The sequence below is a fragment of the Rhinoderma darwinii genome, chromosome 3 (assembly GCF_050947455.1).
Source record: "Rhinoderma darwinii isolate aRhiDar2 chromosome 3, aRhiDar2.hap1, whole genome shotgun sequence".
NCBI classification, from domain to species: Eukaryota; Metazoa; Chordata; class Amphibia; order Anura; family Rhinodermatidae; genus Rhinoderma; species Rhinoderma darwinii.
The window spans coordinates 201,640,631-201,657,852 of NC_134689.1; the positions used below are offsets into that span (position 1 = coordinate 201,640,631).

A 17,222-nucleotide genomic window follows, 5' to 3' on the forward strand; every position below is an offset into this window, starting at 1 on the left:
ACAGAGGTGCTTAAGGCCTCTACCTCTGTATTCCTCTGATTTTTTACAGAGGCATACAGAGTTGTTTTTTTTACTGTTTCTATACAAATCTGACATAAATTATTATCTGCCCCGTCTAACTCTGTACATAGGGAGGTATCCTCTCTGTACACATGGTGCCAGAAAGATCCTGTACAGCAGTGTATGAAGAATGTTTGGCTCCATGCTCAGGAGCCGTATAGCCTCCGTGTATTGCAGTACAAGCTCAGTGCATAGGGCTTGGCCTTGTACATAAGCACTTTGTTTCAGATTTACAAGTTTGGACATTAAGTTGAAACTTAGATGCGACACAGGGTTAAGGGATACAATGTTGCCATCTGTCAACCTGAGTGGCACAACTGCTGCTAAACTGCAATTATGCTGTTATTCCCACATTTACTAAACAGATGTAGCCAGTTTTTGGCGTAAATTCCACCCAAAAAGTTGCAAATGTGACGTGCGAAAAATGTGCGCAAAATCTTGTGACTTTTCTCATTACCTGGCAAATTTGAAAAGTAATGAGAAAAAGTGCATGTGGTCATATATAGTGAAATCCTGCAAATTTCCACTGCAAATCTATTTGATTTTCTGGTTGTTTGAAAAGGTCAAAATGCATAAACTTTATTAACCGCTTCCCGACCGCCCACTGTATATTCACGTCGGCACTTGCTGGGCTCTGTGCAGTGCCGACGTGAATTAACGGTGGGTGTTAAAAGCGCGATCCGGGTGTCTCAGAGTAGCGCTGACACCCGGATCGCGCTGTTATCACCTGCCTCTGGTCCCGGAGATATGATCGGGACCTGATTAGATCAGGTCCCGATCATGTGATCGCAGGGAAAGTGTGTTGTAGCAACGAACTGGAAAGTTTGTTGCTATAACAAACTGGAAAGTTTGTTGCTACAACAAACTTTCCCGGGGACCGATTGCTGGTGCTGCAGTCGGTTATAAGGCAGAACCGGGGGCCATATAACAGCCCCCGGGTCTGCCATGCACAGCAGCCTATGAGAACCAGCCGGATGCTGGTTCTCATATGCTTCCTGTCAGTGTGACTCTCAGGGTATGTGCACACACACTAATTACGTCCGTAATGGACGGACGTATTTCGGCCGCAAGTACCGGACCGAACACAGTGCAGGGAGCCGGGCTCCTAGCATCATAGTTATGTACGATGCTAGAAGTCCCTGCCTCTCTGCAGGACAATTGTCCCGTACTGTAATCATGTTTTCAGTACGGGACAGTAGTTCCACTCAGAGGCAGGGACTCCTAGCATCGTACATAAGTATGATGCTAGGAGCCCGGCTCCCTGCACTGTGTTGGGTCCGGTACTTGCGGCCGAAATACGTCCGTCAATTACGGACGTAATTAGTGTGTGTGCACATACCCTCAGCGTCACACTGACAGTTTATAATACGTTACACTACCTAGGTAGTGTAATGTATTATAGCAGCGATCAGTGCTGCCAGTCTTCAAGTAAAACAAGTAAAAACTAAAAAATAAAGTAATAAAAAAGTTTTATAAAAGTGTAAAAACAAGTGATAAAAGTTACAAAAAAAAAAGAATGCTTTTTTTCCTATAATAAGTATTTTATTATAGGAAAAAAATTAAAATGTTAAAAAAAGTACACATATTTGGTATCACCGCGTTCATAACGACCCAAACTATAAAACTATAATATTATTTTTCCCGCACGGTGAACACCGCAAAAAAAATAATTAAAAAACAATGTCAGAATCACTTTTTTTTTGGTCATCAACCCTCCCAAAATATAGAATAAAAAGTGATCAAAAAGTCGCATGTACCCGAAAATAGTACCAATAAAAACTACAACCCGTCCCGCAAAAAACAAGCCCTTACACCGCTTTTTTGACGGAAAAATATAAAATTATGACTCTCAGAATATGGTGACACAAAAAATAAATAATTTTATCAAAGTGATTTTATTGCGCAATCGCCACAAAACATAAAAAATCTATATACATATGGTATCGCTGTAATCGTACCGACCCGCAGAATAAAGTAAAATGTCATTTATACCGCACGGTGAATACTGTAAAAAAAAAAATACAAAAAACATTGTTAGAATTTATGTTTCTTTGTCACTTTGCTTCCAAAAAAATCTAATAAAAAGTGATAAAAAAAATCACATGTACCCTAAAATGGTACTAATGAAAAGTACAGATTGTCCCGCAACAAATAAGCCCTCACACAGCTCCGTTGGAGAAAAAATTTAAAAGTTCTGGTTCTCAGAATATGGCGATGCAAAATGTGCAGAGTGTTCCAAAAGTGGATAAGATCGGGCGCCATTTATCAGTGCGACACCGGCCACATATCTGAGAATTATTATTTATGTACCCCATTATTATACCCTCTTATTATGCCCTGATGTTCTCCGCACAGATTACACATACCCCCACATCATAAACTGAAATACCAGCAAAACCCCAAACAGAACAAGCAAAATCTGCGCTCCAAAAGCCAAATGGTGTTCCATCCCTTCTGAGCCCCACAGCATGCACAAACACCAGCTTACGTCCACATATATGACATTTTATATCCGGGAGAACCCGCTCAACTTTGTATGAGGTATTTGTCTTCAGTGGCACAAACTGGGCACAATATATTGTGCATTAAAATGGCATATCAGTGGAAAATTTTAATTTTCACTTTGCACCATCCGCTGCACATTAACGCCTTGGCGCACCACGACTTAATAGCATGTCGTGGTGCGAGGGGTTATTTATGGAGCGAGCTCATGCGCTGTGCACACTCCATATTCTGCAGGTGTCCGCTGTGTATTACAGCTGACAGCCGGGACTAATGGACAGGAACAGCGATCGCGCTGTTACAGGAGCCTGTAAAATGACATTATACTGCAATATATTAGTATTGCAGTGTATTGTACTAGCGACCTAATGATCGCTTTGTTCCAGTCCCCTAAAGGGACTTTTGGGAGGTTTCCACTGTTTTGGTACCTCAGGGACTTTGCATATGCGACATGACACCCGAAAACCATTCCAGCTAAAATTGAGTTCCAAAAGCCAAATATTGTTCCTTCCCTCCTGAGTCCTGCCGTGGGTCCAAACAGCAGTTTATTACCACATATGGCGTATTGCTGTAATCAGGACAAATTGCTTTACAAATTTTGGGGTAATTTTTCTCCTTTGTTCATTGTAAAAATTTCTATGTTTTTTCAGAAAAAAGTAGATTTTCATTTTCATGGCCTAATTCCACTAAATTCAGCAAAAAAACTGTGGTGTCAAAATGCTAACTATACCCCTAGAACAATTCCTTGAGGGGTGTAGTCTTCAAAATGGGGTCAGTTTTGGGGGGATTCCACTGTTTTGCTTACTCCAGGGCGTTGCAAACGCGACATGGAACTGAAAAACAATCCAGCAAAATCTGCGCTTCAAAATCCAAATGGCGCTCCTTCCCTTCTGAGCTCTGCCGTGGGTCCAAACAGCAGTTTAGTACCACATATGGGGTATTGGCGTAATCGAGAGAAGTAGCTTTACAAGTTCTGGGGTGCTTTTTAATCTTTATTCCTTGCAAATATAATTTTTTTTTTATATTTTTTCAGAAAAAAAGTAGATTTTAACTTTCACAGACAAACTCCAATAAATATAGCAAAATACCTGTGGGGTCAAGATGCTAACTATACCCCTAGATAAATTCCTTGAGGTGTGTAGTTTCCAAAACCGTCTCACTTTTGGGGGATTTCCACTGTTTTGGCACCACAAGACCTCTTCAAACCTGACATGGTGCCTAAAATATATTCTAAAAAAAGGAGGCCCCAAAATCCACTAGGTGCTACTTTGCTTCTGAGGCCGGTATTTCAGTCCATTATCACACTAGAGCCACATGTGGGATATTTCAAAAAACTGCAGAATCTGGGCAATAAATATTGAGTTGCATTTCTCGGGTAAAACCTTCTGTGTTACAGAAAAAAATGTATTACAAATGAATTTCAGCAAAAAAAATAAAATTTGTAAATTTCACCTCTACTTTGCTTTAATTCCTGTGAAGCGCCTAATGGGTTAAGAAACTTTCTGAATGCTATTTTGAATACTTTGAGGGGTGCAGTTTTTAATATGGGGTGATTTATGGGGTCTATCTAGTACATAAGGCCCTCAAAGCCACTTCAGAACTGAACTGGTCCCTGTAAAAATAGCCTTTTGAAATTTTCTTGAAAATGTGAGAAATTGCTGCTAAAGTTCTAAACGTTGTAACGTCCTAGAAAAATAAAATAATGTTCAAAGAACTATGCAAATATAAAGTAGACATATGGAATATATAAAATAGTAACTATTTTGTGTGGTATTACTATCTGTTTTACAAGCAGATACATTTAAAATGAGAAAAATCATAATTTTTGCAAATTTTCTCTAAATTTTGGTGTTTTTCACAAATAAGCAATGAATTTATTGACCAAATTTTTCCACTAACATAAAGTCACGAGAAAACAATCTCAGAATCGCTTGGATAGGCAAAAGCATTCCGGAGTTATTACCACATAAAGAGACACATGTCAGATTTGAGAAAATGGGGCTGGTCATGAAGGTCAAAATGAGCTCGGTCTTGAAAGGGTTAAGAAGCGTGAGCCTTTAAATAAATTTGGTGCAAATCACTCTACCTACCTCCTGCACTTTCACATAAAATACACTAGTCTAAGTAAATGTGGGCCAGTATTTTTTACTATGTTTTATACATGGAAAAAAGTAATATAGTGGAAGTTCTTGTATAAATAATTTTATTTTATAATTGTTTACAAAAATAGTGAACAATCCCCGATGACGGGATGCTCTATCATTGCTTATATATGTTCACTTTTGGAAACTACTACTAGTTCTGTTGGCTGTATCTATCACTTTGATCGACCTTAGCTACTAAGCCGGCAGTAAGGTTAGGCAATTGATATTGAACAGTATATCTCTTATTTTATATGTACATCTTACACACTTTATCCTTCCCCTCTTTCCTGTGGTGCCGCAGCCATTATCCAAAAGCTAAAACTTTTGTTATTTTCGACATAGACATATGTGGGCTTGTTATTTTCAGGACGAGTTATAGGTTTTTAATGGCGCCATTTAATGTTCTGTATTATTTACTGGGAAACTGCAAAAAAAATCTTTCTGGGGTGGAATGTGAAAAAAACTGTGATTCCTCCATTGTTTTTTGGGTTTTTAGTTTTAACACGTTCACCGTGCAGTAAAAATTACATGTTACCTTTATTCTGCAGGTTAATATGATCACAGCAATACCAAATTGATGTTTTTTTTAATGATTTTTACAGAAAAATCTTTTTTTTTTTTTTTTATTATTATTTTGTGTCACCATATTTTAACTTTTTTTTTTTCCAGCAATGGAGCGATGGGACTTGTTTTTTGCGCAGCGAGCTGTAGTTTTTATTGGTACAACTTTTTGGCTGGGTTCACACACAGTGTAAACGGTGCGGAATTTCCAGAACTGAATTCTGTGCGGAAATTCTGCAGAATTAACAGTAGCAGCAAAGTGAATGAGATTTGGTAAATCTTGGCCACACGCTGCAGAAAAAAACGCAGAAAAATCGTGCAGTAAGTGCTCTGCGGAGATGCAGTATTTGTGGCCTATAGACTTGGAGGGGCACACTAAATGAATTCCACACTAAAAAACGCTAGTTATTTAGTGCGGAATTACCTTTGTGTAATGACATGTTCATGCTCTCCTCTGAAATGAATGTCTTTATTGGCAGTGTGTGAGTCTATTTCTCCTGTTATACATAAAAATATGTTTCAATAAAAACGCTTAATAATAAAAAATAGTGAAATTAATTTTTCTAGAAAATAACAGGTATTTTAAATTATACAGTCCAAAAAAGGCTAGCAACATGTAACATACAGTAGTAATCTTTTGAAATTTGTCTTAAATTTAGCACAAAATGCATTCTGTGTATATATTCATCATAAAGCGTTTCACAGATTAAGGAAAAAATAAGAAAAACAAAACACATTTCTCAGTATTGACCGTTTTCACTACTTATGAATTTTCAGGCAGTGATGGGGCTTGTGGCCAGGCTTCTGCCATATTGTCTGTTGGTTGCACATTTATTTTGTAGTGAATTGTATATTTTTATATAGAAACTGGCTTGTAAACATGCTCCTGCCTGATTCCAATTTTACATTTAAGACTTTTGAAAATACATAATTATTCTGATTAACTGTTTTATATAACAAAGCTCTTAACTGTTACTGTTTATTTACCTGACTTGTATAACCAGCGGTTACTGTGTACCACTTAGCGAATAAGGCTAACACATAAAAAATAAAGCTTACACAATTACAGATGCAGGATCCTTGCAGCCTTGAGAGTTCTTTGTGGTCACTGCGAGACCCACATTTTACAGAATAGGAGAAATTAAACTCACTGCTACTCTAAGTGATTGAACGATAAGAAGGATGTCAGATATTTATTTTAACTGACATGGCACAGAGGAAATAAGAAACTCCCAGGTTTGTGTACTAAATTAATATTTTGTATATCTAATAAAATATGAAGTAGAGAGTTCCAATACTAGAAGATTACAATTCCTGCATTATATAATAAAAATACAAGCTGTAATGTACTGCACAGACTGACATCTGAAACTTACCATCAAATTCTGCAGGTCCCACTCCTACAATGATAATTGACATTGGAAGCTTGGAAGCCTTTATAGAAACAATAAGATAGAAAAAATAAATGTAACAAACATACTAATATGTAGATTACACATTACACAGAAACAAACTTATTTTCAACAGAAAGGCTATATACTGTAGTGGTAGGGAATTGAATTGTTAAGGAACAGAAAATCTATCATGAAAAGCAGAAAGACTAGTTCATTTTTCCTCATTGGGAAGAGAGAGAGACTTTGGATACCAAAGTTGGTACCCATGTTTGGGGACTGTTGGGTACCAAATCTACAGCAGGTGTTGGGTCAGTGTTTAAGCTATGGAGAATGGATGGAGTTGCACATGTAGACGAGCTGGGCATAATAGTGTAGAAATGTTACTAAAATAATTTCAGAAAAATGGGGAGGAATGGTTGAAGGAATTAGAATAGTGGGTATAATAGAATGATGGCTAGAGGATACTATTATCTCAAGTGTTGTAAAATATTTTCAAATATTTGGAAACATAAGAAAGGGGTGAGGTTTGCTTACATGTCTAAAATCCACATTCAAAACTTCTACCAAGTCCTTTTCACTCCTCTGTGAGTTCTTACCTTGACTACCGGATAGCTATGCTCTAAAACTAGACTCTCACAATAACAATACATCACGAAAACTGCTGCTAGACTGTTTTACCCCTTCAACCCTTCTTTGTGTGCTGCCCTTCTTTGCCAGTCACTTCACTGGTATCCTATCAACATGGGGGCTAAATTCAAACTAATGTGTTTTACCTTAAAACACCTTCACGACTGCTGCCCCTCCTGTATATCTATCCTTATACACAGATACGTCCTAAACTGCATTCTCTGTTAATATGCTTCTATCCTCTTCCCTTGTCACCTCCTTATAGCTATAGCATTTCTTCTGGGCCGTCCCCACATTCTGTATTGTTTCTCCCTCAGTGAAGATGTTTTCCCAAAGGGGCAACTAGTTTACAAATGCCCTATTACGGCATATGGACATCACAGAGGAGAGTCCTCTGTTTGTGACCCCTTTTATTAGCCAAAGGGGAGAGCCACTGGAAATCGCATATTTGGTTCTGGAGGACTTGGTGTGACAATTAATTATTTATTCGCCCATTCACTTGAATTGATGCCATGTAATGAAACATTTCTACTGCAGCACCAGATAAAATGGGAGTACATGGGTAAATAGTTGTTAAATGGACAGAAGTTAAAGGTTGTAAATAATGTGACACAATTTAATTACATAAATAGGTTATCACAGAGGACAGCAGAACCGGCATCAGAACCCGGCAAACCCTGACAGGTAGCGGGGCCCACTGCCCTGGGGGGGGGGGTGGTGACTAGGCTGCGGGGTGCTAACGCTGCCATCTTGGCTCCTCCAGGACTGGATTCCCCAGCCAGAGCATTGCTGACATTCTGGCTGGAGATTCCGCTCCTAGAGGGAGCTATTGACGTCCCTGTTCATATATGGACAGTGATGTTAGGGGCTCCTCCAGGAATAGAATCCCCGGCCAGAGAATTGCCGACGCTCTTGCCAGGGATTCCGCTCCTAGAGGGAGCCCCTATCTAGGAGTGGAATCCCACCAGAGCATTGTCGATGCTCTGGATAGGGATTCCTCTCCTAGAGAAGCCCCTGCCGTCATTATCCATATATGGACAGTGATGTCATGGACTCCTCCAGGAGAGGAATCCCCGACCAGAGCGTCGGCAATGCTCTGGCTGGGGATTCCACTCCTAGAGGAAGCCCCAATGGCGCTATCTACAGGGAAAGGGTGTGGGGCACTATCTACAGGGTGTGTGTGTGTGTGTGTGTGTGTGTGTGAGTGTGTCACTATCTACAGGGTGTGTCTACATGGGGGTATAAACAGGGTCTGACTTCTATACGAGGGCACAAACTGACGTTTTTTTAATGTTTTACTGCCACCGCAAGTGAGTTCCTCCGCAAAGGGGCCCATAAGTCTATGTTGCCTAAGGGCCCGCCCAAACCTGGAGCCGGCCCTGACGGCATATGGCTTTGCTCTTGGCGATTTGATCCAGAAAAAAAAAATCACAAATTATACTAAATTATGTAGGATAATTAAAGGGAATGTGTCATCAGAAAAGGACCTATTATTTAAATCAAGTTTTTAACTTTTTTATTTTTTCGAATTTTAGGTGATTTCTTTTTTTATTTTACAATGTTATTATCTATATTAAAAAAATAATCCTGAAATCTTGCAGTTTTCACTCTAGCCACTGATCCTCACAATATTCGGATACTTTCTGTTCTGTAGAGATCACATCTCAGCAGTCATCTCATTATCACCACAGGCAAAAATAGCTTGACAGTTAACACAAACACACACACACACACACACACACACACACACACACACACACACACACACACACACACACACACATATACATATATATACAGAGAGAGAGAGAGATAACACAATAGGGGATGTACGCGGCTCCCCTCCTCCCCTTTCTTGCACAATGACCACTGCACAGGTCACAGAGCATGCCTAGAAAACGCTCCCATAGAAGATAATGGGTCTCCTCCTGTTCACAGGTTCCTATGGTTCGTGTAACTGCTGTAAAGCATATCTCTAATGCTGTTAACAGAAACTCAGGTAAGATGGCTGCCCCCAAAATCATATACAGAAAATAGAACAAAATAATCTACAATCAAAAAATAAAAGCAGATTAGAAAATAGCTCATGTTTCACTATCTGGTTTTAATTAGGGAATAAACAAATAGGTGATACATTCCCTTTAACACAGAGCCCAGTACTATATTACAGAGGGATTAGAGAAAGTGAAAGGCAGTGCAGAGATATATCAAATGAACCTTAAGGCCTCATTTACACGAACGTAATATACGCGCGTGCGACGCGCGTGCTTTGCACGCATGTCGTACGCACCTATATTAGTCAATGGGGCAGTTTAGACGCGTGAATTGCGCACAGCGCGTGTGCGCAGAAAAAAACTCACGACATGTTCTATAATCGTGCGTTTTTCGCGCACTCACGCACCCATTGAAGTCAATGGGTGCGTGAAAACCACGCATGACGCACGGAAGCACTTCCGTGCGAACTGCGTGATTCGCGCAAGAGCTGTCAAACTCCTGAATGTAAACAGAAAAGCACCACGTGCTTTTCTGTTTACAAACATCCAAACGGAGTGTCAAATTCGAGATGAGCGCACCGAACTTCACCGGGTTCGGCCAAACTCGTTTTGACCGAAACCGGTAAAAAATGTTCGGGTACGCGACGTCAGGAGACAGTCACTGTCCACGGTGGTGAAAGCGTTAAACTGGTTCAGCACCATGGACAGTGACTTCCGCTCCGAAAATCCATGAACCTGTAAAAAAAAAAAGACGTTCTGACTTACCGATAACTCCGGTCCGACCTCCCGGGATGACAGTTCAGTCCAAGTGACAGCTGCAGCCAATCACAGGCCAAGCACAGGCTGCAGCCAATCACAGGCTGCAGCGGTCTCATGGACTGCGGCGTCATCCTGGGAGGTGGGGCCGGATGACAAGAGAGGGACGCGTCACCAAGGCAACGGCCGGGAGCCCGGACTGGGGGAAGCAGGAAGTTCTTGGTAAGTATGAAAGTCTTTTTTTATTCACAGGTTGGTGTATATTGTGATCGGAACTCACTGTCGAGGGTGCTGAAAGAGTTACTGCCGATCAGTTAGCTCTTTCAGAACCTTGGACAGTGACGGGCGTCGACTAGCCTCATCTCTATGATGGCGGCTGCGCGAAAATCACGCAGCCGCGCATCATACACGGATGACACACGGAGCTGCCAAGTGCCTTTTGCGCGTGCAAAACGCAGCGTTTTTTGCGCGCGCAAAACGCACACGCTCGTGTAAATGAGGCCTAAGGATCAGTTCACACGTTGCGTAAATAATGCAAATTTTCCACAATGGAATTAGTTGTGGAAAATCTGCAGCATATTACAGTAGCAGCAAAGTGGATAAGATAGCACAAATTTCATCCACACGCCGCTTGAATACTGAGCGGAAAAAAATGCTCAATAGCGATTCTGCCGCAAAAAAACGCAACACAGAAAGAAAACAAATCTTATACTTACCCAGAAATCTGTGTTTCCTCCTCCAGGCCATCCTCCTAGGATGACGTTTCATGCCATGTGACCGCTGCAGCAAATCAGAGGCTGTTGTCATCCCAGGAGGCCGGCTTGGATGATATCAGAGACTGCAATCACAGGCTGCAGTGATCTCCTGGGATGAAACTTCATCCCAGGAGGCTGGCCTGCTAGCGGCAGGTTAAATGCTGCAGTTTTCCACAGCGGACAGTCCAAGGCGAAAAACTGCACCACAGTTTGGTGCAGTTTTTCGCCTGGAATTCCTGCGGATATGGAGTGTAACTTTACAGAACATATCCGCCCCGTGGGAACTCAGTCTTAAAGGTTATTCCAGCTTTTATTTATTTAACCCCTGCCCGCCGCAGTCTTAACTTTTTTATTTTTAGCCATATGAGGGCTTGTTATTTGAAGAATGAGTTGTAGATTTTTACAGCACAATTTATTGTACCTGGAAAACATTTCTTTGTGGGGTGGAATGGGAAAAAAAACACAGATTCCTAAATTTTTTGGGGGGTTTACTTTTTACAGCATTTACCGTTTGGTAAAAACGGCATGTTAACTTTATTGATATAGTCTTTTTATGTTTTTATGTTTTACTACTTTAACAAGGAAAAAAACTGATGGTTCTGTCACAATATTCAGAGAGATGTAATTTTTAATTTTTTTCCATCGATGGTACCACTTTGATCACGTTTTATTCCATTTTTTTTTGGGAGATGAAGTGACCATTTAACAGTGATTCTGGTGTTTACATTTAATTTTTTGACGGAGTTCACCGTGCGAGTTAAATAATGGTATATTGTAATAGTTCTGACTTTTACAAAAGCTGCAATACCAGTTATGTTAATTTTTTTTTTACAGTGTTCTTGGGGGGAAAATGGGAAAAGTTTTTTTTTCAACCTTTAATATTTCTATATATTAAAAAAAACTTTCTGTATTTAACTTTTCAGCATTTAACATTATTTTACTAGTCGCCCTGGTGGACGTTTCATGATATACTGCAATACTAATGTAGAGCAGTTAAGCATTATAGTGACAGTTTCCTATGAAGTCCTTCATAGGAGTACAAAACCTAGATGGGAGACCTTCAGGGAGGAGTGACGGCACGTCAGAGGGGGCCGCCCCTCTGTTTCTAACGACTCAGATGCCATGGTCGCTACAGTTAATAACTTAGATGTGATTGATAACAGGTGGCTCACGCAGGACCTGCTGACACTGAACCCGTCACAGTGCCGCTGACCCGACGGATTCAGGTCTCAGTGCACGATACATATGCTCTGTATACAGAATACAAAGCAGCTGTATCTCAAAAAGTACATATCCTTTTTAATAAAAAGTATTTAAAAAGTTGTACAAAACATACTGATAAACATTTTTATTACAAAAAAACAAAAAAGTATTTCAGGCGTACATAGCCTTTAATTTTTACCATATACCGAAAGATACCCTATATAAACATGCAAATTCATTTAAATCCAGGGGGTTTTCTGTGTGATACATAATGAAGCAAACTCATATTAAAAACAAATTACTTTATAAAAGAGCACAGTATTCTAACATAAGGATACTCATGTTCTCAGACTTTCCGGAATTCCAAGAGTTGGCCACTTATATTATTTAAAAGCATTTGTGACACAAATTACACACTATTAGCTAAGTGCTATGTAATTATCCTGAAACCATTTATTCAGTTTACAAGTAAATATAATCTAGTTTACTAAAGTGATTAAATATAATTTATAGGCTGCACAGTATATGGCAATGACCGCACAAAACGTAAAAGCTGCAGACTCTCATTTTCTATCAGCATCAGCATCCTCTATACCAAGCATCTTCATACTGAAAAGTCCTGCATTATCAGAACTACTATTTTTAAACATGTAACCATAAATATTTTAGATTCCTCTTCCTTTCAGCAAGCGTGTAACATCTGCTAGTTTTGGAACATAATTGAGACAGTCTGCCTAAAGCGAAGCAATGACCGAAAAACACATCAAGAAAATGTCACATTTTTATATTAGGGGTACATGGGTGACCTTCTGCCCCTTGGGTACCAGAATTGACTGCAATATATAGATGTGAAGTCTCTTAATATGTATCTTGCCTATAAACTAGGGATCATTTATATTTGTTTCCCATGTTTTTATTTCTGTGAAGTGGTAAGGAATCTTGATCAAGACTCGATAATTTATTATACATATAGAAATTTAGCAAGAGAAAACATACTAATAAAAATGCTAGCACATTAACCCATTAAGGAACAGGCCAATTTTGTCCTTGATGACCAGAACAATTTCTTGATTTTTTTCTCTTTGCATCAGGGTCCTAATAGGTTTTTTACTTTTTGCTTTACGCAGATGTATGAGACTTTATTTTTTGTGGTACGAGTTGTACTTTATCTTTATGTAGGTGCGATTTTTTTTTGTATTTTTCGGTACATTTACATTATGGTTTAATTTATAATAAATTGTATTTTGGCGAGAATGCAGAAAAAAAAAGTAGTTTTGCTGCAGTTTTATTTCTTTTTTGTTCGGGTTGTTACGATGATGACAATACCAAATATCTGTATATTATTTGATGTTTTGACACTTACATTTCATAAAGTTTATTTATTGTAAAAATTGTGAATTTGCGTGTATTTTTTTATTTTACTTTAAAAAAAAAAAAAAATGTTTAATCTCATATTTGGCATTATTCATTTTTACTTTTTAACTATAATGTATATCTATATGCCAGTACATTAACCTGAGTACTAATAGAACAAAGGAAGTTGTTGTTAGGGAATACCTAATTATGCCTTAAGGACAGAAAATATGGTCAGAAAACCCTGGGGTCCTTCAATTCCCTGTTAAGCGATTAAAGGGGGTCCCGCCTCACTCATTCTATTCAAATGCCGCAATCAGTTTTGATTAGCTATGATCCTTGCCTTTAGAGCGGGGTTGCGACTGTGTATTACAGTCGTTGCCCTGCTCCTGATTGTACAGGTGCACTGTGCCCGTACAATCAGCATTACTTGTATACTCGCTACGATGCGGCAACGTCCTGCTGCCCATAACGACCATACACTAACTGCATCATAAAGTAGTTAAAATACGGAAAAGCGAAAACAAACAAAAAAAATAAAGGCCAACATGAACCGGTTACCAACACAGGATGAGAATACTTGTCCTGAGCGGTGGGTGCTTGTCGCATTAGGACGAGCATTCTCATCCTGTGTGACATACAGTGTGCCAGCGCGATCAGGAGTGGGGCAATGGCTGTAATACACAGCCGCAGCCCCACTCTAACGGCGGAGGTAATCAAAATCTCTTCAGTCCCCCGTTAACCCCTTGAATGCTGCGAGCAAAGCTGACTGCAGCATTCAAAGGGAAAATGAGAAGGGGACCCCCCTTTGATCGCATCACAGGGAATCCCTGTGACACGATCGAGGGACTTGCCATACATGGACAGACAGCCCAGGGTCCACTGAAGGACCCCAGGGCTGTCTGACCATATTTCCTGTTAGGGCATACTGAGGTATGGCCTAACAACTGCCTGTTACAAGTTCTAGCTCGGCATTATTTGCAAAGAACTATCTCCCGCTTCTTTCTAAAGTATCAAAACTAGTGGAAAACTTTTCTAAACCAATGATTTCTTGGGCTGGTAAGATCGCCATTGTAAAGATGATGATTCTGCCTATAATACTATATGTATTCCGTACAGTAATTATTCCGGTCCCTATTAACTACCTTTCCAAACTTCAAAAGCTACTTACCTATTTCATATGGCTGGTAGAAAAAAAAAACTAGGATTCGGCTCTCTACCATGGCCCATCCTTGGTTTTCAGGGGGGGTGGGAGTGCCTGATGTTAGGAGGTACTTTCATTATACTGTTCTTAGCCAAATTTATCACTGGTGGGGTAGTCATAATGAGCTAAAATGGGTGGAAATTGAGAGGGCTACATTGGGGGCTCCTCTCATCTCTCTCCTGTCAATTGATAGTTCTAAACGCTCTCATAGGAGTATAAACATGCTTTCAATTGTGGCCTCTATAGCTTCTTGGCAATATCTGGTTTCTCATACTCTCAAGTCTGACTGTCAATCCCTTCAGCTATTACCCCTCCGTAACCTCTCCTCCTTTACAAAGGAGTTAAACGTGTTGAAATGGGAAGCAGCCGGGATTGATACGATCGGTTCCCTTTATGAGACGAAGGCAATGTTGCCTTTTAACAAATTGGTTGAAAAATATGGTATACCTACCCATGATATGTATAAATATTTTCAGATTCATCACATCTTGAGCACTAGGGACCTGGATTGGCGGATATTTCCGAACAGCGCATTTGTGGCATTTAACTCTGCTGTGCCTAAGTCGAAGTCTATTTCAAGGTTTTATTCTACTGTTTCCAGACCTCAGACCTTAAGTAAACCAGGGTATTTGCTTAAATGGGAGATAGAATTGAACCTGGCTATCACTTTACCAGAATGCTATTCGGCAATGAATTGGGCCTCAAAGATTTCTAATGGTGATAGTCATAGAGAAATAGCGCATAAAATATTGCTTAGATGGTATTGAACCCCAGCGCTGCTGGCTAAATTTAATCCTTCCTACTCTCCCCTATGTTACAGGAATTGCGGTATGCTACTTTTGCATTTTTGTCTGCTATTTCACACTATCAAATTAGCCCTTCCCCTGCACTGGCGTTATGCTTTGTTGGACTTGCTGATGTTCCTAGGGACTTCAGGTGTATAACGGGGCATGTCATTTTAGCTGCCAGACTGTTGATAGCCAGGACTTGTAAATCCTCAGACCCTCTCACTATTGCTAAGTTAAATAATCTCGTTCAATTTGATTACACCATGGAAAAAATTGTAGCGGTTCGTTCCAATTTATATGGTAAATTCCTAAATAACTGGGTATTATGGTCAGATTACAATGCCTTAAGAACACCTCCTCCTTATGTTACAAATATTGGAAGCTCCTCTTACCCGTTGGCGCTGGGGCACTAGGATATAGTAGTAAGGATTTCCTTATAGTAGTTAAAGGGGGCATGGATGTCTATGATGGTATAGTCATGTAATGCCATTGATACATTTCTGATTTAGTAAATTGCAGCCAAATTTTTGATTTGTAATTTTCTGTCCGCTCTTTCTTTTCTCTTCTCCTTTCTCCTTTATGTATCTCATTTAATGCTTTAAATGTACCTTGTGTACTAGTGCAAAAAACACATGCTTGTAACTTACTACATGATATGGACTTGAGATAATTTTGTGGATGTGACAGTAAACTTTTTGATTTTGTTCATGTTATGCTTTGAAAAATAATAAAAATATAAATAATAATAAAAAAAAAACAACTGCCTGTGTACAATTAGAACACAGGGTAATGTACTGGCAAATAGATATATGCCAGTACATTAAAGTTAAAAAATCAAAATGAAAAACCCCCCTATGGGATTAAAAAATAAAATAAAAATTAGTACAAAAAAAGTAATGTTAAATAAAAAAAATACACAGAAACGCAGATTTTTTACAATTTATAAACTTTACAAAATATAAGTCCCAAATTATGAAATAATTTACACATACAGATGTAGCCAAGTTTATCTTAACTCTGATAACTTGCTGCAGCGTGATATCCCACAACAAGAGCCATAGAAAAATCATTGTAAAAGTCAAGTTAAAGTTTCTTGCCACTGTGTATTTAATGCCTCAAGATAAAGATGGCTACATCTGTATTTAGTATCGCCATGACCGCAACAACCTGTACAACAAATGTATAACATTATTTATGATGATCGGTGTATGGTGTTAAAAAGCAATGAATAAAAACTGCAGCGGAATAGCTTTTTTTCTGCACTTTTGCAAAAATAAAAATTTATATAAATTAAACGATAATGTAAACATACTAAAAAATGGCATCTACATAAAGCACAACTCGTTCCACAAGAAACAAAGTCTCATACAGCTACGTTGAACAAAAAATAAACAAGTTATGAGCGCTGGGAGGCTAAGGGGGAAATATTGAAAAAAATGGTCTGTCCTCAAGGCCAAAATTGGCCATGTCTTAAGGGGTTAAATAACATTGAATGGACAACATTGCCCCAAGTATTTTATTTTATTTTCTATGCTGTATGGTCTCTTTTGCTGGCTTTGATTTCCATCCACTTCTTCTCTCTGTTGGTGTTCCACAAGGTTCTGGGCCCCTTCCTGTTTTCTCTCGATACAATTTCAGTTTGACAAAAATATCAGCAGGTTTGGTTTCCAGTACCATCTTTATGCAGATGACACTCAACTATATATAACCTCTCAGGACATTTCACCTGCTCTCCTATAAAATTCTAGTGAATGCCTGTCCGCTGTCATGTCCTCTCTATATCTCTTAATCTTTACAAAAATGGAGTTTCTTCTGTTTCCTCCATCATCATCTTCATCTTAGCCTGATCCCTGCATGTCTGTCTGTTAAACCACCAACCTC

General features: G+C 39.3%; 1 protein-coding gene across 1 annotated transcript in view; it reads right to left on the reverse strand.

The window, feature by feature from the left end:
- CPNE8 (copine 8) overlaps window positions 1-17,222 on the reverse strand; it is a 424,222-nt gene that overhangs the window by 3,007 nt on the left and 403,993 nt on the right. The window contains exon 18 of the mRNA XM_075857239.1: window positions 6,644-6,701. Coding sequence (XP_075713354.1) covers window positions 6,644-6,701 — 58 coding nt within the window. The remainder of the gene's footprint in view (window positions 1-6,643; window positions 6,702-17,222) is intronic.